The sequence below is a fragment of the Oncorhynchus gorbuscha genome, linkage group LG16 (genome assembly GCF_021184085.1).
Source record: "Oncorhynchus gorbuscha isolate QuinsamMale2020 ecotype Even-year linkage group LG16, OgorEven_v1.0, whole genome shotgun sequence".
Lineage (NCBI taxonomy): Eukaryota > Metazoa > Chordata > Actinopteri > Salmoniformes > Salmonidae > Oncorhynchus > Oncorhynchus gorbuscha.
The window spans coordinates 68,769,408-68,794,985 of record NC_060188.1 but is presented as its reverse complement, the minus strand read 5'-3'; the positions used below and the strand labels follow the sequence as shown (position 1 = coordinate 68,794,985).

At 47.9% G+C, this 25,578-nt stretch overlaps 1 protein-coding gene across 5 annotated transcripts in view; it reads left to right on the top strand.

Annotated features, from left to right (window-relative positions):
* LOC123998660 (Down syndrome cell adhesion molecule-like protein 1 homolog) overlaps positions 1-24,875 on the top strand; it is a 103,475-nt gene extending 78,600 nt beyond the window's left edge. Inside the window, exons 12-34 of one of the 5 annotated variants that reach the window (XM_046303747.1) lie at positions 2,408-2,607; positions 2,746-2,842; positions 2,947-3,075; positions 3,189-3,356; positions 3,520-3,590; positions 3,722-3,962; positions 5,816-5,962; positions 9,272-9,427; positions 17,155-17,294; positions 18,155-18,205; positions 18,678-18,831; positions 19,692-19,809; positions 20,001-20,164; positions 20,394-20,492; positions 20,959-21,147; positions 21,362-21,649; positions 21,912-22,067; positions 22,250-22,280; positions 22,500-22,621; positions 22,870-23,022; positions 23,223-23,423; positions 23,603-23,920; positions 24,045-24,875. In XM_046303747.1, the coding sequence (XP_046159703.1) occupies positions 2,408-2,607; positions 2,746-2,842; positions 2,947-3,075; positions 3,189-3,356; positions 3,520-3,590; positions 3,722-3,962; positions 5,816-5,962; positions 9,272-9,427; positions 17,155-17,294; positions 18,155-18,205; positions 18,678-18,831; positions 19,692-19,809; positions 20,001-20,164; positions 20,394-20,492; positions 20,959-21,147; positions 21,362-21,649; positions 21,912-22,067; positions 22,250-22,280; positions 22,500-22,621; positions 22,870-23,022; positions 23,223-23,423; positions 23,603-23,920; positions 24,045-24,481 (3,830 nt within the window). In that variant the 3' untranslated portion in view covers positions 24,482-24,875. Of the gene's footprint in view, positions 1-2,407; positions 2,608-2,745; positions 2,843-2,946; positions 3,076-3,188; positions 3,357-3,519; positions 3,591-3,721; positions 3,963-5,815; positions 6,002-9,271; positions 9,428-17,154; positions 17,295-18,154; positions 18,206-18,677; positions 18,832-19,691; positions 19,810-20,000; positions 20,165-20,393; positions 20,493-20,958; positions 21,148-21,361; positions 21,650-21,911; positions 22,068-22,249; positions 22,281-22,499; positions 22,622-22,869; positions 23,023-23,222; positions 23,424-23,602; positions 23,921-24,044 lie in introns of all 5 variants that reach the window. The other 4 variants (XM_046303746.1, XM_046303745.1, XM_046303750.1 and 1 more) reach the window with 4 other exon arrangements.
* Positions 24,876-25,578: the final 703 nt, after the last annotated feature.

Genomic DNA, 25,578 nt, shown 5'->3' with positions numbered 1-25,578 from the left:
ATCTTTTTTTCAGAATTCTGCGTGCAGAGTCTCAATTTGGTGTTTCTTGGTTGGTGAGTGGTCCTCAGACATCACAACCAAAAAAAGGCAATGGGTTCTATAACCGATTCAAGTATTTTTAGCCAAATCTAAATTGGTATGTGAAATTTTATGTTCCTTTTGATGGCATAGAAGGCTCTTCTTGCCTTGTCTCTCAGATTGTCCACAGCTTTGTGGAAGTTACCTGTGACACTGATGTTTAGGCTGAGGTATGTATAGTTGTTTGTGTGCTCCAGGGCAACAGTGTCTAGATTGAATTTCTATTTGTTTTCCAGGCAACTGTACCTTTTTTGGAATACCATTATTTTTGTCTTACTGAGATTTACTGTCAGGGCCCAGGTCTGTCAGGGCCCAGGTCTGTCAGGGCCCAGGTCTATCAGGGCCCAGGTATGTCAGGGCCCAGGTCTGACAGAATCTGTGCAAAATATCTAGGTGCTGCTGTAGGCCTCCTTGGTTAAGGACATAAGCACCAGATCATCAGCAAACAGTAGAAGTTCTAGTAGGGTGAGGCCAGGTGCTGCAGACTGTTCTAGTGCGCTCACCAATTTGTTGATATGTATGTTGAAGAGGGTGGGGCTTAAGCTGCATCCCTGTTTCACCCCATGTCCCTGTGGAAAGAAATGTGTGTTTTTGCCCATTTTAACCGCACACTTGTTGTTTGTGTAGATAGATTTTATAATGTTTGATGTTTTTCCCCCAACACCACTTTCCATCTATTTGTATAGCAGACACTCATGCCAAATTGAGTCAAAGGCTTTTTTGAATTCAACAAAGCATAAGAAGACTTTGCCTTTGTTTTGCTTTGTTTGTTTTTGAATTAGTGTGTGCAGGGTGAATTTGTGGTCTGTCGTATCGTAATTTGTTAATAAGCCAAATTTACGTTAGCTCAGTTCATTGTTTTTACTGAATCTGTTGTTAATGATGATGCAGAGTATTTTCCCAAGGTTGCTGTTGACCAATATCCCACGATAGTTATTGGGGTCAAATTTGTCTCCACTTTTGTGGATTGGGGTTATCAGTCGTTGGTTACAAATATTGGGGAATATGCCAGAGCTGAGGATGATGTTAAAACGTTTGGAATTTGTGGTCTGTATATTTGATAATTTCATATACTGTAGTATGCCATCAACACCACAGGCCTTTTTGGGTTGGAGGGTTTGTATTTTGTCCTGTAGTTCATTCAATGTAATTGGAGAATTCAGTGGGTTCTGGTAGTGTTTAATAGTTGATTCTAAGATTTGTAATTGATCATGTATATGTTTTTGCTGTTTGTTCTTTGCTATAGATCCAAATGATTGGAGACTGGGTTTATTCACATCCCCATTCTGGATAGATAACTCTTCGTGTTGTTGTTTGTTTAGTGTGTTCCAATTTTACCAGAAGTGGTTTGATTCTATGGATTCTTCGATTACATTGAGCTGATTTCTGACGTGCTTTCTGACGTGCTGTTCCTTCTTTTTCCGTAGTGTATTTCTTTATTGTTTCAGTGATTTAGCACAGTGAAGACACAGACTCAGGTTGTCTGGATCTCTATGTTTTTGTTTGGATAGGTTTCTCAATGTCTTTCTTAGGTTTTTTAATTCTTCATCAAACTATTTGTCATTGTTGTTCATTTTCTTAGGTTGTCTGCTTGAAATTGTTTGATTTGATAAGGGAAGCTGATGACCTCAGACATTGTATATTCCAGAATGAGATAGTAAAATATATGTGTTCCATAGTGTCTAGTATTTCGTGTGGTTTAGGCCCAGACCATTGCAGTAGGTGTGAGCAGAGCATGTTGTCTCACTCTGTCTCTCTCTTTCTCTCTTTCATTTTCTCTCATTCTCTTCCTCACACTTGTCATTCACCCCCCCCCCTGTTTGACCCCAGCCCTGGGCTACACTTCATTAACCCTCTTCAGGAGGAGGGTCGGCTCTACACTTAAATACCACTCTCTCTAAGTCTCCCAGACTGGTGTGTGTGTGTCTGTGTGTGCATGTTGATTGATTTGTTCCTCCAGTCTGTGTGTCTTTTTGACTGTCTATGGCTGTGGTGGGGAAGGAAAGGTTCTGATGAATTAGTGATGAAAACAAAACAGCAGGAACCCTTCAGATCAATAACCCATGTTGGCAAAGAGGAGGGAAGGAGGGAAAAGGAGAGGAGGGAAGGAGGTAGACGGGGAAGAGAGGAGGGGGTGTGAGAGGGCCACGAGGGCTCGGAGCGTGAAATGAGAATAGAGAGTGATGGAGGGAATAAATTGAGATTTCTATTTTCAACACACCTGTACAGTACCTTGATTTTTCTAATACCCCTCCCTCTTTCCTTCTCTCATTCCCCCATATCTATTCATCACATTCATTAATATTTCTCTCTGTGCGCGTGTCTCCAGTTCCAGCCATGATCACGTCGCACCCCAACACCACCATGGCCATCAAAGGCCAGATGAAGGAGCTGAACTGCACAGCGCGGGGCGAGCAGCCCATCATCATCCGCTGGGAGAGGGGCGACACTGTCATCGATGCCGAGAGGAACCCCCGCTACTCCATCACCATCAACAAGAAGGGGGACGAGGTCATCTCCACACTCAAGGTCAGACACTGAGGAAAGAGGGTAAAATGTTGAGAGAGAATTGACATTGGAGGGCATTAGAATTGAGAATTTTAGCCCAATTGAGTTGAGATCAGAGTATAAAAAGGGTTATTTGGTGTGTTGCTGTCCCCCATGTAGCTGAAGCCAGCGGAGCGCGGGGACTCAGTCTTCTTCTCCTGCCACGCCATCAACTCATACGGAGAGGGGCGAGGACTCATCCAGCTTACCGTGCAAGGTGCCTATCTCTCGCACTCTGCTATTACTGCACATAGGCTCACTGTTGACCGACCAGTGATTGAGGTTAAATGTATAACCAACCTCCTCCTTTAACCCACACAGAGCCTCCTGACCCTCCTGAGTTGGAGGTGAGAGAGGTGAAGGACCGCAGTATGAACCTGCGCTGGATCCAGAGGTTCGATGGCAACAGCATCATCACCAGCTACGACATTGAGTATAAGAACAAGTCTGGTACGAGTCCAACCAGTCCAACCCTGTAAACCCTCACATCCCTATTGTCCTCGATCTAACTCCCTTTTCTCTGGTCCCCTAATGTCCTCTCTATCTGCTTCTATTTGTTACAGATACTTGGGATCACAAGTACACCACCAGGAACATCTCCCCCACTAACAACCAGGCTAACATCGTGGAGCTGCACCCTGCCTGCGTCTACAGCATCCGCATGTATTCCTTCAACAAGATCGGACGCAGCCAGCCTAGCAAGGAGCTCACCATCAGCACTGAGGAAGCACGTAAGTCTAACCGCAAACGCAAACGCACACGCAAACACACATACATGCACAAGCACGCACACAAGCACACACACAAACATACACACACACATAGACACACACTTATTTAAAATGTCTTGTTTGGTGCTATTGAAACCCTTATTTCAACCTCTCACCTCAACAGAACCTGATGGGCCCCCTATGGAAGTGATCCTCCAACCAATGACGTCTCAGAGCATACGGGTCACATGGAGGGTAAACTTCATTAACCATCATGCCTCTCTTCCTTTATGCTGTAATACCATAATAAGTGAGACATTCAAACTAACTGTCATTAATCTCCAGTCAGGTTCCTAACAGAGCTGTCCCTTGCCTCTCACTCTCAGGCCCCCAGAAAGGAGCTTCAGAACGGGTTGATCCGGGGGTACCAGATCGGTTACCGTGAGAACGGGCCGGGCAGTAACGGCCAATACAGCATTGTGGAGATGAAGGCCACAGGGGACAGTGAGGTGTACACCCTGGACAACCTTAAGAAGTTTGCCCAGTATGGAGTGGTGGTCCAGGCCTTCAACAGGGCTGGCACTGGTCCCTCTAGCACTGAGATCAACGCTACCACACTGGAGGATGGTAAGACCGGAGGGAGGGAGGTTAGGGAAAGAGGGGGATAGATGATGGTAGAGGGAGGGAGCTAGAGAGAGAGAGAGATCTAGAGAGAGATATAGAGAGAGATAACGAGAGAGAGAGAGAGATTCATACTTTGCTAGTACAACGGGTAGATTTCTTTAAGTTGTCAACAGGAATAGAAAATAGAGTCCAATCATGTAAGAATAGAGTGGAAAAGCAGTAAATAAAGATGCACCCACACATTGATTCAGTTGTGCAAACACTCTCACACACACAGTCTATGAGACAAAATGGAGGAAATGAACATGCAGCACATCCCCCATCATTCTCCTGTTTTAATTAGCTCCCTCAGTAGACTGAGAGAGCGAGAGACCCCATTACTCTCTGAATATGCCTGCCCACTCTACCTCTCTCTATCTCCCTCTCTCTCTGTCTCGTCCTCTCCCTCTCCCTCTCTCCCCTTCATTGGTTATCTCTATATCTCCCTCTCCCTCTCCCTCTCTCCCCTTCATTGGTTATCTCCATATCTCCCTCTCTCTCTCTCTCTCTCTCTCTCTCTCTCTCTCTCTCTCTCTCTCTCTCTCTCTCTCTCTCTCTCTCTCTCTCTCTCTCTCTCTCTCCTCTCCCTCTCCCTCTCTCCCCTTCATTGGTTATCTCTATATCTCCTCTCTCTCTCTCTCTCGTCCTCGCTATATCTCCCTCTCTCTCTCTCTGTTCCTCGCCCTCTCCCTCTCCCCTTCATTGGTTATCTCTATATCTCCCTCTCTCTCTCTCTCTCTCTCTTGTCCTCTCCCTCTCTCCCCTTCATTGGTTATCTCTATATCTCCCGCTCTCTCTCTCGTCCTCTCCCTCTCCCTCTCTCCCCTTCATTGGTTATCTCTATATCTCCCCCTCTCTCTCTCTCTCATCCTCGTCCTCTCCCTCTCCCTCTCTCCCCTTCATTGGTTATCTCTATATCTCCCTCTCTCTCTCTCTCTCTCTCTCGTCCTCTCCATCTCTCCCCTTCATTGATTATCTCTATATCTCCCTCTCCCTCTCCCTCTCTCCCCTTCATTGGTTATCTCTATATCTCCCTCTCTCTCTCTCTCTCTCTCTCTCTCTCTCTCTCTCTCTCTCTCTCTCTCTCTCTCGTCCTCTCCCTCTCCCTCTCTCCCCTTCATTGGTCATCTCTCTATTCCCTCTTTCGTTTCCACCATTTCTTTGTTGATTTGTTCCATTTTTTCTCTCCTGAATCTATTTCTCCCTTTGCTTTCATTGGGTGATCCCCCTTCTCCTTCTTTCGCTACTCTCTGTTTTATCTTTACATCAGACAGACAACATCTTAGTCCCTCAGTCTCCCCCCGTTTGTACAGCCTTAATGATAGAGATAGATGTAGATCCTGATTATGATAATTAGTTAGTAGTGATGGTAACTACAACACACACTCTCTGTCTTTCTCTGTCTCTGTCTGCTTGCTGCTGTTTCTACAGCTGCAATTATCACACAGCTGGACACATTGTCCTCCGTCCGCACACTTCTGCTTTTTATCCGCCGTCTGCCTCTCATCACCATCCCCCCTTCCTCCAAGTTAACCCTTAACAGTCAAGACTCGCCTGGTAAATGATACAGTGTATTCCTCTTTCCCTTTTCCCTTATACCTGCCTCTCTCTCTGCCATCCCTCACTTTATACTTCTCTCTTTCTCTCTCCATTGCAGTGATTGAAAATTGAAGATTGGAATAAATAGTATTTTGGGAATGTTATGCAGTTTCTTACTATTACTGTATCTCCGTCCTATTAGTCGCAGACAGCTGTGTTCAATAAGGTACACTATGGTCCTCTGTAATGTTAACCTTTGACCTCTCTCCTACCCCCAGTGCCCAGCCAGCCGCCCCAGAACGTGCGGGCTATCTCGGTGACCTCAGACGAGGCGGTGATCACGTGGGCGGAGCCACCGCGTCTGACGCTGCATGGCGTGTTGAAGGGCTACCGCGTGGTGTTCTGGTCCCTCTTCCCTGACGGAGGTGGGTGCTGTGGGGGCCAGGCACAGGGGCCGATGCAGAGTAATTATCACTACTATCATTCTAACTCCACCCCAAACCCATGGCCTCACCTGCCTGTCTATCTGTCCGTGTGTCTGAACACATAACACACTCCCAAACTCTGCCCTAAACTGCCCCACACCCCATTCTCTATCTGTCTCCTAACCCTTCACACACTCCCAAACTCTGCCCTAGCCTGCCCCACACCCCTTCTCCTCATCTGTCTCCTAACCCTTCACACACTCCCAAACTCTGCCCTAAACTGCCCCACACCCCTTCTCCTCATCTGTCTCCTAACCCTTCACACACTCCCAAACTCTGCCCTAAACTGCTCCACACCCCTTCTCCTCATCTGTCTCCTAACCCGTCACACACCCCATTCCCTATCTGTCTCCTAACCCTTCACACACCCCATTCCCTATCTGTCTCCTAACCCTTCACACACTCCCAAACTCTGCCCTAGCCTGCCCCACACCCCTTCTCCTCATCTGTCTCCTAACCCTTCACACACCCCATTCCCTATCTGTCTCCTAACCCTTCACACATCCCTTCTCCTCATCTGTCTCCTAACCCTTCACACATCCCTTCTCCTCATCTGTCTCCTAACCCTTCACACACCCCATTCCCTATCTGTCTCCTAACCCTTCACACACCCCATTCCCTATCTGTCTCCTAACCCTTCACACATCCCTTCTCCTCATCTGTCTCCTAACCCTTCACACACCCCATTCCCTATCTGTCTCCTAACCCTTCACACACCCCATTCCTTATCTGTCTCCTAACCCTTCACACACCCCATTCCCTATCTGTCTCCTAACCCTTCACACACCCCTTCTCCTCATCTGTCTCCTAACCCTTCACACACCCCATTCCCTATCTGTCTCCTAACCCTTCACACACCCCATGCTCTATCTGTCTCCTAACCCTTCACACACCTCTTCTCCTCATCTGTCTCCTAACCCTTCACACACTCCATTCCCTATCTGTCTCCTAACCCTTCACACACCCCATTCCCTATCTGTCTCCTAACCCTTCACACACTCCATTCCCTATCTGTCTCCTAACCCTTCACACACCCCATTCCCTATCTGTCTCCTAACCCTTCACACACCCCATTCCCTGTCTGTCTCCTAACCCTTCACACACCCCATTCCCTATCTGTCTCCTAAACCTTCACACACCCCTTCTCCTCATATGTCTCCTAACCCTTCACACACCCCATTCCCAATCTGTCTCCTAACCCTTCACACACCCCATTCTCTATCTGTCCCTCCTAACCCTTCACACACCCCATTTCCAATCTGTCTCCTAACCCTTCACACACCCCTTCTCCTCATCTGTCTCCTAACCCTTCACACACCCCATTCCCAATCTGTCTCCTAACCCTTCACACACCCCATTCCCTATCTGTCTCCTAACCCTTCACACACCCCTTCTCCTCATCTATCTCCTAACCCTTCACACACCCCATTCCCTATCTGTCTCCTAACCCCTCACACACCCCATGCTCTATCTGTCTCCTAACCCTTCACACACCCCTTCTCCTCATCTGTCTCCTAACCCTTCACACACTCCATTCCCTATCTGTCTCCTAACCCTTCACACACCCCATTCCCTATCTGTCTCCTAACCCTTCACACACCCCATACTCTATCTGTCTCCTAACCCTTCACACACCCCTTCTTCTCATCTGTCTCCTAACCCTTCACACACCCCTTCTCCTCATCTGTCTCCTAACCCTTCACACACCCCATTCCCTATCTGTCTCCTAACCCTTCACACACCCCTTCTCCTCATCTGTCTCCTAACCCTTCACATACCCCATTCCCTATCTGTCTCCTAACCCTTCACACACCCCATTCCCTATCTGTCTCCTAACCCTTCACACACCCCATTCCCTGTCTGTCTCCTAACCCTTCACACACCCCATTCCCTATCTGTCTCCTAAACCTTCACACACCCCTTCTCCTCATATGTCTCCTAACCCTTCACACACCCCATTCCCAATCTGTCTCCTAACCCTTCACACACCCCATTCTCTATCTGTCCCTCCTAACCCTTCACACACCCCATTTCCAATCTGTCTCCTAACCCTTCACACACCCCTTCTCCTCATCTGTCTCCTAACCCTTCACACACCCCATTCCCAATCTGTCTCCTAACCCTTCACACACCCCATTCCCTATCTGTCTCCTAACCCTTCACACACCCCTTCTCCTCATCTATCTCCTAACCCTTCACACACCCCATTCCCTATCTGTCTCCTAACCCCTCACACACCCCATGCTCTATCTGTCTCCTAACCCTTCACACACCCCTTCTCCTCATCTGTCTCCTAACCCTTCACACACTCCATTCCCTATCTGTCTCCTAACCCTTCACACACCCCATTCCCTATCTGTCTCCTAACCCTTCACACACCCCATACTCTATCTGTCTCCTAACCCTTCACACACCCCTTCTTCTCATCTGTCTCCTAACCCTTCACACACCCCTTCTCCTCATCTGTCTCCTAACCCTTCACACACCCCATTCCCTATCTGTCTCCTAACCCTTCACACACCCCTTCTCCTCATCTGTCTCCTAACCCTTCACATACCCCATTCCCTATCTGTCTCCTAACCCTTCACACACCCCATTCCCTATCTGTCTCCTAACCCTTCACACACCCCTTCTCCTCATCTGTCTCCTAACCCTTCACACAGCCCTTCTCCTCATCCTCCTCATCTGTCTCACACACCCCATTCCCTAACCCTTCACACACCCCTTCTCCTCATCTGTCTCCTAACCCTTCACACACCCCATTCCCTATCTGTCTCCTAACCCTTCACACAGCCCTTCTCCTCATCTGTCTCCTAACCCTTCACACACCCCTTCTCCTCATCTGTCTCCTAACCCTTCACACACCCCTTCTCCTCATCTGTCTCCTAACCCTTCACACACCCCTTCTCCTCATCTGTCTCCTAACCCTTCACATACCCCATTCCCTATCTGTCTCCTAACCCTTCACACACCCCATTCCCTATCTGTCTCCTAACCCTTCACACACCCCTTCTCCTCATCTGTCTCCTAACCCTTCACACACCCCATTCCCTATCTGTCTCCTAACCCTTCACACACCCCTTCTCCTCATCTGTCTCTCTATGGGATTTACCTGGAATATATTATTTGTATGTTTACCTTGCCCCCTTTAGCCGAACCTGTATTTTCCTCCCAATTTGTGCATTGTGATATATGAACAAACAAGGCTTAATCTCTCTCTCACTCTCTCTCTCTCGCTCTCTCTCTCAGAATGGGGAGAGATGCAAAACATCACTACAACTCGTGAGCAGGTGGAGCTGAGAGGGCTGGAGAAGTTTACTAACTACAGTGTCCAGGTGCTGGCCTACACACAGGCTGGGGACGGGGTCAGGAGCAATGTCCTGTACATCCAAACCCGCGAGGACCGTGAGTACACGCACACATGTGCAAACACTCTCTGTCAACACACACATATACATTATCCTCCCACTGATATCGACTTTAACCCATATATACACTACCGTTCCAAGATCTGGGGTCACTTAGAAATATCCTTGTTTGAAAGAAAAGCACCATTTTTTGTTCATTAAAATAACATAAAATTGATCAGAAATACAGTGTAGACATTGTTAATGTTGTAAATTACTATTGTAGCTGGAAACAAAATATTTTTTAATGGAATATCTACATAGGTGTACAGAGGCCCATTATCTTCAACCATCACTCCTGTGTTCCAATGGCACGTTGTGTTAGCTAATCCAAGTTTATCATTTTAAAAGGCTAATTGATCATTAGAAAACCCTTTTGCAATTATGTTAGCACAGCTGAAAACTGTTGTCCTGATTAAAGAAGCAATAAAACTGGCATTCTTTAGACTAGTTGACTATCTGGAGCATCAGCATTTGTGGGTTCAATTACAGGATCAAAATGGCCAGAAACAAAGACTTGGATTAGTTAAAACAATGTGCCATTGGAACACGGTTGCTGATAATGGGCCTCTGTACGCCTATGTATATATTCCATTTAAAATGTGTCGTTTCCAGCTACGATAGTCATTTACAACATTAACAATGTCTACACTGTATTTCTGATCAATTTGCAGTTATTTTAATGGACAAAAAAATGAGCTTTTCTTTCAAAAACAAGGACATTTCTAAGTGACCCCAAACTTTTGAACGGCAGTGTACATTTAAGCAATAACGCCCAAGGAGGTATGGTATATGGCCAATATACCATGGCTAAGTGCTGTTCATACGCACAACGCAAGGCGGTGTGCCTGGATACAGCCCTTAGCCATGATATATTGGCCATATACCACAAACGTAATTAGAGCAGTAAAAATCTGTGTTTTGTCTTACCCGTGGTATACTGTCTGATATACCACAGCTGTCAGCCAATCAGTATTCAGGGCTCGAACCCCCCAGTCTATAAATATATATATATATACCACAGAAAGATAGAACCACAGTCACACTGAGATGCACACTGCTTGGAAGAGAGGAGAAGCTCAGAGGAAGGCTGTATGTGTGTTCATGGGGGGATAGAGAAGAGTGTCAGGGTGTATCTCAAGCCCATGACTAAAGCTCATTTGTGTAGTGAGGCCCCATTACCAGTGATAATGAGAATTAAGAGGCTTTGGCCCATGGCTGAGGGCTCAAGACTAGAGATGGGGGATAGAAGAGGAGGAGTAGAGGCAGAATGAGGGAGAGGAAGGGGACTGATCCACAGCACCCAGCCCTGCAGCCCACAGCCCCCCTGGACACAAGTAGCCAACCAGCCAGGTAGCCAGGCAGCCAGGCAGCCAGGCAGTCAGGCAGTCAGGCAGTCAGGCAGTCAGGCAGCCAGTCAGGCAGTCAGGCAGTCAGGCAGCCAGGCAGCCAGGCCCAGGAATTAACTCCTCCTGGATTAGAGATAATTAATTTTGTGCTTACACCATTGAAGGCGGGATTACAGGCCAATCCCTGTCTCCTTCACTCCCCTAAACAGGAGGAGGAGGGGGTGGAGAGAGAGAGGAGAATGGGAGGGAGAGAGGGAGAGGTGGCACAGCTGGGCCTGCCCGGGCGAAGGAGCGAGAGACAAAAGATGAAAAGAAAGAAAAAATGGGTTGATTGATGGAGGACAAGAGACATGTTAGCCCTCCTCAGTTTGCCCTGCTTTACTAGATGCTTTGTTAACTCTTTATAGTACTTCCTATATATACTGTTTTAGCCTTGGTGGTGCCTTAGACTTTATCTATGTTATCCCTCCTGTGCCACATGCTCTTCTCTGCTGGTCCATGGTATTTGAGGCTCTTTGGGAGGCTGAGGTTGTCCCTTTCTCTCTGAAGGCTTTTGGTAGCTGTGGTTTGGGATGCATAGTCATGGTGATGGTTAAGACCATGGTTAGAAGTAGCTAGTTGTTCAGCAGTAGTGTACTGTAGGTGACTGTATATGACTCCTCATCACTGGGTTGTCTGACAGTGGATCAGACAGTCTGGACTGGGAACGTGCAGATTTTGGGCAGCAGATGGAGCTTAACCCACCCCCCCTCCCATTCTGACATGAAGGCCCAGTTATGATAATTATGCATTTCTCCTATAACCCCCCTCTCATCTCCCCTTGGGGCTGCCCCTAACCCTCTCCTCCCTCACTCCCTCCCCTCCCCTCTCATGTCCCTGGTGTTATTCCTGCCATAATGTGGTTGAGATGGAGCCCCAGGAGATGGAGGGGGCCCAGAGAGAGAGAGCAGGATTACTGGGGGGAGCAGGCTGCCCTGGGTGGGATAGAGAGGGAGGAGATAGGGGGTCCTGGATCTCTCTAACAGTCCTCCCTCTTCACTATAATCTGTAAAAGGATCCAGCAGGGTCAAGTGCATCAGGTCACATAATGCTACTGATCTCTATCTAGGGTTGGATAGGTCCTTAATCTTTGTGCTTTAGGTCCTGCTGTACAGTACAGTACATGGAGGAAGGTCTAATGTAGTGTAGCCTCACAGTATTCATTTGAACCCTGTCCCTTGTAACCCAGGGAGACCCATGCATTTCTATCTGATGAACGGGTTGTATTCTTAGAATAAGGTCCAGTGTTCTGTATGTGTGGACAGTGGGAGAGTATTGAGGCTTTATGTTGTTGATGACTGATAGAGTTATAAGGCTCTTTGGGCATCTCAGTCAAGTGGCCATGCAGTGAGCATGAGGAGCAGCCTGGTGTGTGTTAATCTGTTTAGGGGTTAGAGAGTTAGACTGTAGGGTGTCAGAGCAGAGCGAGGAGAGCGGAACTGCTGACCACGGTGTCTGAGTGAACATATGTCACCGCTGGCCCTGTTCTGGCCCGGGCCTGGCCTCTCCCCAGGGGACCTCCTCCAAGTCCTCCCAGAGCGGCTTACAGCACAGGATGAGACTGGCAATCTGCAAACTACCCTGCTCACTTTAACACGGCTTTAACACCCACACACACGGAAATAGCCACGGCCCTGCGCACAGCCGTGTTTACTTGAACATGGCTTTAGTACCCAGTCAAACACACGCACACACGCACACGCACACACACACACACACACACACACACACACACACACACACACACACACACACACACACACACACACACACACACACACACACACACACACACACACACACACACACACACACACACACACACATTTTACAATTGCGACCTGGCCAAGATAAAGCAAAGCAGTTCGACAGATACAACGACACAGAGTTACACATGGAGGAAAACAAACATACAGTCAATAATACAGTATAAACAACTCTATATACGATGTGAGCAAATGAGGTGAGAAGGGAGGTAAAGGCAAAAAAGGCCATGGTGGCAAAGTAAATACAATATAGCAAGTAAAACATTGGAATGATAGTTTTGCAATGGAAGAATGTGCAAAGTAGAAATAAAAATAATGGGGTGCAAATGAGCAAAATAAATAAATAAATAAAATACAGTTGGGAAAGAGGTAGTTGTTTGGGCTAAATTATATGTGGGCTATGTACAGGTGCAGTAAGCTGTGAGCTGCTCTGACAGTTGGTGCTTAAAGCTAGTGAGGGAGATAAGTGTTTCCAGTTTCAGAGATTTTTGTAGTTCGTTCCAGTCATTGGCAGCAGAGAACTGGAAGGAGAGGCGGCCAAAGAAAGAAATGGTTTTGGGGGTGACTAGAGAGATATACCTGCTGGAGCGTGTGCTACAGGTGGGAGATGCTATGGTGACCAGCGAGCTGAGATAAGGGGGGACTTTACCTAGCAGGGTCTTGTAGATGACATGGAGCCAGTGGGTTTGGTGACGAGTATGAAGCGAGGGCCAGCCAACGAGAGCGTACAGGTCGCAATGGTGGATAGTATATGGGGCTTTGGTGACAAAACGGATTGCACTGTGATAGACTGCATCCAATTTGTTGAGTAGGGTATTGGAGGCTATTTTGTAAATGACATCGCCAAAGTCGAGGATTGGTAGGATGGTCAGTTTTACAAGGGTATGTTTGGCAGCATGAGTGAAGGATGCTTTGTTGCGAAATAGGAAGCCAATTCTAGATTTTACTTTGGATTGGAGATGTTTGATATGGGTCTGGAAGGAGAGTTTACAGTCTAACCAGACACCTAAGTATTTGTAGTTGCCGTCCAGAGTAGTGATGTTGGACAGGCGGGTAGGTGCAGGTAGCGATCGGTTGAAGAGCATGCATTGAGTTTTACTTGTATTTAAGAGCAATTGGAGGCCACTGAAGGAGAGTTGTATGGCATTGAAGCTTGCCTGGACGGTTGTTAACACAGTGTCCAAAGAAGGGCCAGAAGTATACAGAATGGTATCGTCTGCGTAGAGGTGGATCAGAGACTCACCAGCAGCAAGAGCGACCTCATTGATGTATACAGAGAAGAGAGTCGGTCCAAGAATTGAACCCTGTGCACCCCCATAGACTGCCAGAGGTCCGGACAGCAGAAGCTCCGATTTGACACACTGAACTCTATCAGAGAAGTAGTTGGTGAACCAGGCGAGGCAATCATTTGAGAAACCAAGGCTGTCGAGACTGCCGATGAGGATGTGGTGATTGACAGAGTCGAAAGTCTTGGCCAGATCAATGAATACGGCTGCACAGTAATGTTTCTTATCGATGGCGGTTAAGATATCGTTTAGGACCTTGAGCGTGGCTGAGGTGCACCCATGACCAGCTCTGAAACCAGATTGCGTAGCAGAGAAGGTATGGTGAGATTCGAAATGGTCGGTAATCTGTTTGTTGACTTGGCTTTCGAAGACCTTAGAAAGGCATGGTAGGATAGATATATGTCTGTAGCAGTTTGGGTCAAGAGTGTGTCCCCCTTTGAAGAGTGGGATGACCGCAGCTGCTTTCCAATCTTTGGGAATCTCAGACGACACGAAAGAGAGTTTGAACAGGCTAGTAATAGGGGTGGCAACAATTTCGGCAGATAATTTTAGAAAGAAAGGGTCCAGATTGTCTAGCCTGGCTGATTTGTAGGGGTCCAGATTTTGCAGCTCTTTCAGAACATCATCTGAAAGGATTTGGAAGAAGGAGAAATGGGGAAGGCTTGGGCGAGTTGCTGTTGGGGGTGCAGTGCTGTTGACCGGGGTAGGAGTAGCCAGGTGGAAAGCATGGCCAGCCGTAGAAAAATGCTTATTGAAATTCTCAATTATGGTGGATTTATCAGTGGTGACAGTGTTTCCTATCTTCAGTGCAGTGGGCAGCTGGGAGGAGGTGTTCTTATTCTTCATGGACTTTACAGTGTCCCAGAACTTTTTTGAGTTAGTGTTGCAGGAAGCAAATTTCGGCTTGAAAAAGCTATCCTTGGCTTTTCTAACTGCCTGTGTATAATGGTTTCTAGCTTCCCTGAACAGCTGCATATCACAGGGTTGTTCGATGCTAATGCAGAACGCCATAGGATGTTTTTGTGTTGGTTAAGGGCAGTCAGGTCTGGGGAGAACCAAGGGCTATATCTGTTCCTGGTTCTAAATTTCTGGAATGGGGCATGTTTATTTAAGATGGTTAGGAAGGTGGTTAGGAAGGCATTTAAAAAAAAATATCCAGGCATCCTCTACTGATGGGATGAGATCAATATCCTTCCAGGATACCCCGGCTAGGTCGCCTAGCAGCACGAGCTCCGAAGATAGATGGGGCGCAATCAGTTCACATATGGTGTCCAGAGCACAGCTGGGGCAAAGGGTGGTCTATAGCAGGTGGCAACGGTGAGAGACTTTGTTTTAGAGAGGTGGAAGTAGAAGTAGAAGTTCAAATTGTTTGGGTACAGACCTGGATAGTAGGACAGAACTCTGCAGGCTATCTTTGCAGTAGATTGCAACACCGCCCCCTTTGGCAGTTCTATCTTGTCTGAAAATGTTGTAGTTTGGAATTAAAATTTCAGAATTTTTGGTGGTCTTCCTAAACCAGGATTCAGACACAGCTAGAACATCCGGGTTGGCAGAGTGTGCTAAAGCAGTGAATAGAACAAACTTAGGGAGGAGGCTTCTAATGTTAACATGCATGAAACCAAGGCTATTACGGTTACAGAAGTCGTCAAAAGAGAGCACCTGGGGAATAGGAGTGGAGCAAGGCACTGCAGGGCCAGGATTCACCTCTACATCGCTACATAAGAGGAGTAGAATACGGGTGCGGCTAAAAGCAATAAGAATTGGTCGTCTAGAACGTCTGGAACAGAGAGTCAAAGGAGGTTTCTGGGGGCGATAAAATAGCATCAAGGTATAATGTACAGACAAAGGTATGGTAGGATGTGAATACAGTGGAGGTAAACCTAGGTATTGTGATGAAGAGAGAGATATTGTCTCTAGAAACATCATTGAAACCAGGAGATGTCATTGCATGTGTGGGTGGTGGAACTAATAGGTTGGATAAGGTATAGTGAGCAGGACTAGAGGCTCTACAGTGAAATAAGCCAATAAACACTAATCAGAACAGCAATGGACAAGGCATATTGACATTAAGGAGAGGCATGCTTAGTCGAGTGATCAAAAGGGTCCGGTGAGTGGAGAGGTTGGTTGGGGGTCACGGCGATTTAGACAGCTAGCCAGGCCATCGGTAGCAAGCTAGCATAGGATGGAGGTCTGTTATTAGCCACCTCTTGCGTTCCGTCAGTAGATTAGTGGGGTTCCGTGTGGTAGAGGGGATTAATCCAAATCACACAACAACAACAAAAATAAAAACAATATATATAGTTATAGAGGCCCAAGAAGAAAACATAATAATAATAAAAATAAATAAATAAATTGTCCGATTGTCTATCCAGATAGCAGCCGATAAGACAGCTAACGGTTAGCAGGCCGCAGATGGGCGTTCAGGTAACGTCGTGACGGAGGAGCCAGCCGGATAACTCCTTCAGGTAGATACCATCAGCAGTCCAGTTGTGAAGGCCCGGTGGGGTTCCGCGTAGGCAGTAAAACGGGTCCGGATAGGTGACTGCAGCCCAGGAGTGATTGATGGAACTCAGGAGTGATTGACGGAGCTGGCTAGCTCCGGAATAATTGATGTTTGCTCCGGAATCGACGAAAGCCGATAGTCACACGGATAGCAGCTAGCTAGCTGTGAGATCCAGGTATGAATGTCCAGAGAGCGGTTGAAATCCAGGAACATGGAGAGAAAAATTGGTCCGGTATGTTCCGTTCCGAGCCGCGCTGCGCTGCGCGGTACAAAACTGGCAATAGATTTTCGAGCTAAAGGATAGCTGATGATCACAAACCGTGGTTACCTGAATACTAACGATTTGCCAGTAAAGAAGCTAACTAGCTTCTGAACTAGCTTCTGATTAGCTTCTGGATTAGCTTGGTGAGGCGGGTTGCAGGAGAGTGTTTTGAAGATGAGTTGATGGAAAATGTAAAAAATGTATGTGAAAAAAGTTGTAAATATATATATATATATATATATATATATATATACGGGACACGACAAGACGAGGACAAAAGACATCTGAACCGCTATGCCATCTTGGATGGAACATACAAGACACACTCATACATACACACACTCACACACGCACACACACACATACACACACACACACACACACACACATACTCACACACGCACACACGCACACACGCGCGCACACACACACACACATACACACACTCACACACACTCACACACACACACACACGCACACAGCACTGCTGACCTGTCTATGTGTTGTGTATCCTCTCCAGTCCCAGGTCCTCCAGCTGGTATCAAAGCCGTGCCCTCATCTCCCAACAGTGTGGTCGTGTCCTGGCTACCCCCCCTTAAACCCAATGGTGTCATCCGCAAGTACACCATCTACTGCTCCAGCCCAGGCTCCGGACAGCCGGTAAGTACCACAGAGAGGGCAGAGTATGGGATGGGGGAGGCGCAGTTACAGGTATTGTAGAGGCAGAGAGTTAATGCCCTAATGACAGGACATGATGTGAATGCATGATATAGCACTTGATGGATAATTCATTAGTAACCAACACTCAGTGTGTGTGTGTGTGTGTGTGTGTGTGTGTGTGGGTGGGTGGGTGTGTGTGTGTATGTGGGGGGGGGGTTGGGTGTGTCTCTATCTCACTGTGTTTGCACCGTCGCTTTATTTCCTGCCCTCCCAGATGAACAGATGAGGTTGTCTTGGCAACGTGATGAGACGTAGATATGCAAATGAAGCAGAGAACAAGCTCACACATGCCCACTGCAGCATCAGGAGCTCTCACACACACAGGTCTGCACTAGCTATGCAGTTTTCACACATCTACATTATTCTCTCTCTCTCACACACACATACACACACACACACACTCATTTTCTGGTGGCACACATTCAGACCACACACACACGATCCAATAAAATCCTGCTATCATGGAAGAATTCCACTTTCTTATCATTCACAAATCCTCACCCTATGTGGATGAGTACCATGTAAATGAGCATGGAGAAGAGGAGGGAGACGGGGGAGGGAGACGAGGGAGGGAGGAGCAGAGCAGGGTATCAGTCACACAGAGATGAGAGTGCTTTTGTTCCTCTTTTCATTATCTCTCTGTATCACTCCCTGGATCACCACGACACTGCTGCCTCCACGCTGGAGGAATGTTCTAATGTTCCTGTTACTCACCCCCCCAGAGCCCCACATTCACCCCTTCTCCCTCCTCCCCTCCCTTCTTCTCTCTATCCCTCTGTCATACCCACCCTGCTCTCCAGCAAGCCTGGGTAGAGGCTGAGATAGGGAGGGAGAGAGAAAGAGAGAAAAAGGTAAATGAGGCAAATGGAAAAAGAGGTGAAGATGGGTATTGAGTGGTGAACAGATGAGGGAGGTGGTGTGTGTGTGTGTGTGTGTGTGTGTGTGTGTGTGTGTGTGTGTGTGTGTGTGTGTGTGTGTGTGTGTGTGTGTGTGTGTGTGTGTGTGTGTGTGTGTGTGTGTGTGTGTGTGTGTGTGTGTGTGTGTGTGTGTGTGTGTGTGTGTGTGTGTGTGTGTGTGTGTGTGAGAGAGACTGGGTGCTAAAGCCATGTTCAAGTAAACACGGCTGTGTGTGTGTTGCGTGCCTGCATACATGCATGAGTTATACTCCTTAGTTCTAAACTCCTTAGTTCTCTTTCAAGTCATCTGGGCTTCCCTCATGCCATTAGACCATATATGCCAAGCAGCCCCTCCAAAGTGCTACTGTACCATTATACCATGGTATTACACAGTGTTAATAATCGGACCTGTATCTCTCTCCCCCAGGCTCCCAGTGAGTATGAGGCCAACCCAGAGATGTTGTTCTACAGGATCACCCATCTGACCCGCGGTAAACAGTACCTCATCTGGGCCTCCGCCGTGACAACTGCTGGCCGCGGCAACATCAGTGAAAAGGTCACCGTGGAGCCTGCTGGGAAAGGTAAGGGAGGAGGGGGCGAGGGGTAATTGAGGAGGGATGGAGGGATTTGTGTAAAGGTTATTTAAAAAGAGAAGAAGAAAATAGAGGAAGAAGAATTTCAGAAATAGTCTGTCTTACACAGAGGGCTTTCATCTGTCTCTCTGTACCTTTCTCTCTCTCTCTCTCTCTCTCTCTCTCTCTCTCTCTCTCTCTCTCTCTCTCTCTCTCTCTCTCTCTCTCTCTCTCTCTCTCTCGCTCGCTCGCTCGCTCGCTCGCTCTCTCTCTCTCTCTATTGACTGACAGCTGTAGTATTGATTGAGGGCTGGCGGTGTAGCAGGAAACACTGTTGTTAATTATGTGGTGATGAACAGGGCCTACCCAGTAAACTGGCCCTTAGGGAGGGGGTTGGACAGGGATCAATACTGGGGAGAATCTATGGAGCATGGATGGACTGAGCGAGACGGAGGGATAGGGGGGGGACTCCAATGCTCTGCTCTGCTCTCATAACAGTGGGTAAAAGGAAACCCTCCAGGCTAACCTACACAATACCAGGATCACTCAGCAAACACTAGAGAAAGATGTTTACACAACAAGAAAGTGGAAACAGAGCAGGGAGGTTAGAGTGTTTGTCTGGCTGTAAATGTACCTGGGTGCTTAAGTGTGTGCATGTGTACGTGAGCACATTCAGTGAGAGTGTGTGTGTGTGTGTGTGTGTGTGTGTGTGTGTGTGTGTGTGTGTGTGTGTGTGTGTGTGTGTGTGTGTGTGTGTGTGTGTGTGTGTGTGTGTGTGTGTGTGTGTGTGTGTGTGTGTGTGTGTGTGTGTGTGTGTGTATATATGCGACATCCCAGTTTAACCTGTGTCACCTGCCCTCTATCTGCAGCCCCAGCTAAGATCCTGTCTTTCGGGGGCACAGTGACTACTCCCTGGGTGAAGGAGGTCCGTCTGCCCTGCAGCTCAGTGGGAGAACCCACCCCCACCATCAAATGGACCAAAGACAGGTCAGAACTCTCCTAACTCATCCTCAATGGAAGTAAAGTGGGGAACTCACAATCAATGCTAGGAGAAACTTTAGACTTGGTGCCAATGCTGGGTTTTGGAAGATAAGGTTCAGGTCAGGGTTAAGTCTACCATAGAGGTGTGAGGTTGCTGTATTGTGATCTAACTGGGATCCTCTGTGTGTGTGTCTCAGTGAGGACTCGACTATTCCTGTGACTGTGGACGGGCAGCGTCAGATCCTGTCCAATGGTACTCTGGTGTTACGTTCCGTCAAAGCTGAGGATTCTGGGTACTACACGTGCACGGCCACCAACACCCTGGGCTTTGACACCATCATAGTAAACCTACTGGTGCAAGGTGAGCTGGGATACGCTGGGCTGGTTGAGTATATGGGTGGGGTGAGGTCTGAGGACCTTCTGGGGTTGTCTCAGCTGGTTTCTGGGTGTTCCGCTGACTGTGTGTGTATCGTATCTCTCTATCTGGTCCCTCAATCTGCTCACTGTAACTGTGTGTTGTTTGTGCCTGGTCTCTGTGGTGCTGATTGACTCTAACTGTGTCTGACTGTGTTCTCTCTCTGGATGTTCAGTTCCTCCAGACCAGCCCCGTCTGACCGTCTCCACCACCTCCACCTCTTCCATCACCCTGGCCTGGATCCCTGGGGACAACGGAGGCAGCTCCATCAGAGGTACACCACTCCCTCCCCCTGGGCCTTAGTGCATTAGGATCAGGCTGAGGAGAGTTCTTTACCTGCTGTATCTCACTGAGAGATAATTCCTCTAAAAATATAAATAATATTGATATAGCCTTTTACCTTTTTGTGTAATTTTCTCGGTTCCCGTCAATATGTTAACTTTTAGCTCCTAATGTCTGATATACTAGCAAAAGAAGGTACTGTATCACTGAGGGCATTCTAAATCCTTTATCTCCCCCTGGTGTTCAAGGGGTGTAACAGCCGTTAGAGCTGACCTGATTTTGCCTCAGTGGAGTATGTGCAGGTTGTGTAATATGGCTTTAATAATTGAACTGGGATGATATTATAATTGATAGACATTTACAGTATTTCATTGTTTTTTAAATGGTTTATTTGTATATTCGGCAGATTATAAAGAAATGCTTAAATGATTCTGTAGTGTATCCCTGTGTGTCCTCAGGTTTCGTCCTGCAGTACTCAGTGGACAACACAGAGGAGTGGAGGGATGTGTTCATTAGTTCCAGTGAGCGTTCCTTCAGGCTGGACAACCTGCGCTGTGGGACCTGGTACAAGGTCAAACTGGCAGCCAAGAACAGTGTGGGCTCAGGACGCATCTCTGAGATCATCGAGGCTAAGACCCACGGACGAGGTGAGGGAAAAGGAAAGATCAAGGGGAAGGGGGGAAGGTGAGAGAGGGTGTAGCGGAGGAAGGAGCAGAAATAGTTTAATTTTAACACAGCATGATTTTATATTTTACCTCACATCGTGTGTTTTACCTCATATAAACTACATCCCCACTCTAACACACTAACTTCAGTTACCGCCAGTCTGACAATCTCCCTGTCTCTTCTCTTCTCCTGCAGAGCCCGTGTTCAACAAAGAGCAGCCCCTGCTCACCCACATCAACTCCACCCACGCGGGGCTCAACCTGCAGGGCTGGACCAGCGGAGGCTGCCCCATCACCGCTCTGCTGCTGGACTTCCGGCCCAAGGGCACGTGGGCCTGGCAGAGCCTGAAGGCCAACGCCACGGCCCAGCTATTCCTCAGCGAGCTGCGGGAGGCCACCTGGTACGAGCTGAAGATGAAGGCCTGTAATAGCGCCGGCTGTGGGAACCAAAGCTCCCAGTTTGCCACCACAGACTATGATGGCAGTGAGTCACTTCCTGTTTCTACCAGATAACTGCTCTCACTTGCTGCTTTGACTTTTTCATGTACATTTTAGCAGACTCTCTTATTCAGAGCTAATTACAGTCATCAAAGAGAAGGGGATAAGGAGGGAGACCAAAAAAGGGAGAGAAGGAGGAGTAGAATGTGAGTGGGCTTGAATGTGGTGGTAAAAGCAGTCCTTTAATCTACCTCTGACCCCCTTTCCCTCCCTCTCACTTTCCCTCTCACCCCTTCTCTCCCTCCCAGGTACCATCCCTCCTATAAGCTCGGCCCATGAGGACAGAGATGATGTGAAGAAGCTGTTCTCCATCGGTTCTCCTGTCATCCTGGTCACCCTGGGCGTCGCCCTGCTCTTCATCATCCGCAAGAAACGCAAGGAGAAGAGACTCAAACGACTCAGAGGTGAGAAACAAAGGGAAGGAGGGGGAAAGAGAGGGAAGAGGGAGAGGGGAGAACAGAGAGGAAGAGCCATAAGTAAATGAGTAAATAACTGAGAAGCACTAAAGGTAACGTCAAAATAATTAGCCTAATCCACATGATGATCCATTATAATCTAATAAAGATATTTGTGTTTGCTTTCACAGATGCTAAGAGCCTTGCAGAGATGCTTATCAGGTAAGGATAATACTCTAGATTGATTGGTGCCTGTGGTTATGGATGTATCATTTTCCAGGGGATCTTGATGGATCTTTGAATATACCTGCAAGTCCCAGTAAACACTTATAAAGTATCACCAATATACTCCTGTTATATATGTATACATGTACACTATGTAAGTACTGCTGATGTGACAGTGGATCCAGTCTAAGTGTGTGTCTTGTTTTGTGTGTTGAGCAGTAAGAACAACCGCAGCATGGACACCCCAGTGAAGGGTCCTCCCCAGGGCCCTCGGCTCCACATTGACATCCCTCGTGTCCAGCTGCTCATCGAGGACAAGGAGGGCATCAAGCAGATAGGTCAGTATGGACACACTGCAGCTAATCAAATCGATCAGACTGAATATTGTCCAATTAAATAGCCTTTAGTTACAGTACACTAACTAACCAATCAAATTATTTCTCTCAATTTACTAAATACGTGTTGGTAGAGTGTGAGTTACAATCAGCCCATGAGGAGAACATCTGACAAGGGAGATTAATTGTTTATCACAGATATTTTTTAACAACTGTCATAATATGTTTTCCTCATCTCTTACATCCAATAGGTGAGGACAAGGCAGTGGCCCCAGTGACGGACACAGAGTTCAGCCAATCAGTGAATCCACAGAGTTTCTGCACGGGTGTGTCTCTGCACCATCCTGCCCTCATCCAGAACACAGGGCCCTTGATTGACATGTCAGACATCCGCCCTGGAACCAGTGAGTACTTCACATACACTAAGATGTGCATAGTATGGAAATATGTCTTGTTACAGTGGAATGTGTAGGAGTTAACTTGAGCTGACATCCAAAATGTTTGTACATGCTTACACCCAGAAGTATTATAAGTGTTATGAATAGTACCCTGTGAGTGAGTTCTATCCTCTCACCTTCCTCCTCCTATTCTCTCTTTGTCTCAGATCCAGTGTCGAGGAAGTGTGTGAAGTCAGCCCACAGCTCCAGAAACCGCTACTCCAGCCAGTGGACCCTGAGCAGGCCGGGCCAGAGCCAATCAACAGCCTCCGCAAGGACTCTGACCTCTGACTGGCGCACCATGGGCTCCCACGGCATCACCGCTACCGAGAGTGACAGCTACAGCGCCAGCCTGTCCCAGGATACTGGTGGGTACCGCCCCGCCCTGGCAACAACACCACTAAAGACCCATCATTAACACATCTATCTTTTACATCCCCAAACCAGACCTGTAGGATACCTTGAAAGGCCTACTGGCACAGTTGTACTGTATGCAAACGTCATATTGCATTGTTCTAATATGATATGGCATTTATTGTTTTTCTAGACAAGGGTCGTAACAGCATGGTGTCCACAGAGAGTGCGTCGTCTACGTATGAGGAGCTGGCGCGGGCCTACGAACACGCCAAACTGGAGGAGCACCTGCAGCATGCCAAGTTCACCATCACAGAGTGCTTCATCTCCGACAGCTCCTCTGACCAGATGACCACAGGCACCAACGACCCGGCCGACAGCATGACATCACTCAGCACCCCATCCGAGACAGGCCTGTGTCGCTTCACCGCCTCGCCACCCAAACCCCAGGACTACGACCGCGGCAGACCTACCAACGTTGCCGTGCCCATCCCCCACCGTGCCAACAAGAGTGAGTACAGAGAGCCACCCTGTCTGGCACAGTGCACCACATTATACTCTGCCACAGGCTGTTTTATGTACATCTCAACAGGTCTCTAAGCCCCTCCCTCTCTCTGTTCTGTCCTCGTTGCTAGGTGAATTCTGCAACCTCCCGCTCTACATGAAGACGGATCCTTTCTTCCGGAAGCAGGCAGAACTGCATGACCCATGCCCTGCGGTCCCGCCCAGGGAGGCCTCCATCCGCAGCCTGGCACAGCGGGCGTACCACACCCAAGGACGTCATATGACTCTGGACCCGTCCAAGCAACAGGCCCTGACGCTAGGCCACTCTGGGTTGGGCAGTCTGGGCGTGAGCTCAGGCACTGCCACCCTGCCCCAGAGGACTCTCACCATGCCCTGCTCCAACCCTGCAGCCACAGCCTCCACTTCCAGCACCAGCAGCAACCCCACTGGCTCCAGCACAAAGATGGGGGGCTCCAGAGACTCACTGCTAGAGAATAGCTCCTCAGCGCTGGGCAGACTGCAGAAGCAAGGAGTTGGGGCCTACTCTAAGTCTTACACACTGGTGTAGCTACTAGCCCCCCTTCTCTCTCTCAAAGACTAAACACTCCTGTCTGGCCCGGCCCCGGCCCACACCCAGCCCCACACCAGTGTTCTACACATCAGGTCAGCGAGGGCATGCAGTGCAGTGCAGCAGGTGTCCCCAGCTAACTGCTAGCTAACATCTAATTACCCAGTAGCGTGATTAGTCTTTATTCAGACTTTAGATTCTGCCTCCCAGGAATGACCAGAGACCATTGTAACCTGCCTGATTCATGCTCACCTGGACCTGTATAAAACAAACTACTATCTCCTACTAACTATCACTTCTAGCCTGATGCCACGCTGCTCAATATGTGTGTCTGGTGATGTACACACACACACACACACACACACACACACACACACACACACACACACACACACACACACACACACACACACACACACACACACACACACACACACACACACACATACATACATACATACATACATACATATATATATATATACACACACATATATACACACACATATACACACACACACACACACACACACACACACACACACACACACACACACACACACACACACACACACACACACACACACACACACACACACACACACACACACACACACACACACACACACACACACACAGGAAGACCTAGAGCTGTTCTCCAAGGTCAAACCATTGAGTATTACTGAAGAGCTGAACGGTGAAAGCTCACTGCTCGTGCTGATGAAGTCAATGATAGCAGAGGCTGGGCTAAAAATCAGTGTTCATCATACCCTCACACACATTATGCTGCCCTCCAAGGTTTGAGCAGAAGCTCCTGCAGGACTCCCAATTTTATCCCCTATAGTCTTGTCTTACTCTATGTCTCAATGTCCAGTCCCACTCTCCATTTGCAGTTACTCTCTCTGTCTGGATTCCATAAGGAAGGATTTCAGGTTCACCTCACTCAGAACATTGAGTTTGTATTTTAGCACATTTATTGTTGATATTTCCTCAAACTCCCCTCCTACTTCCAACTCAACAGTATCCGATAGCTTTTGACCGAAACATGACAACCCAAATGACCCAGCAATGAATTAAAAACATCAGGGCTCTCGCAA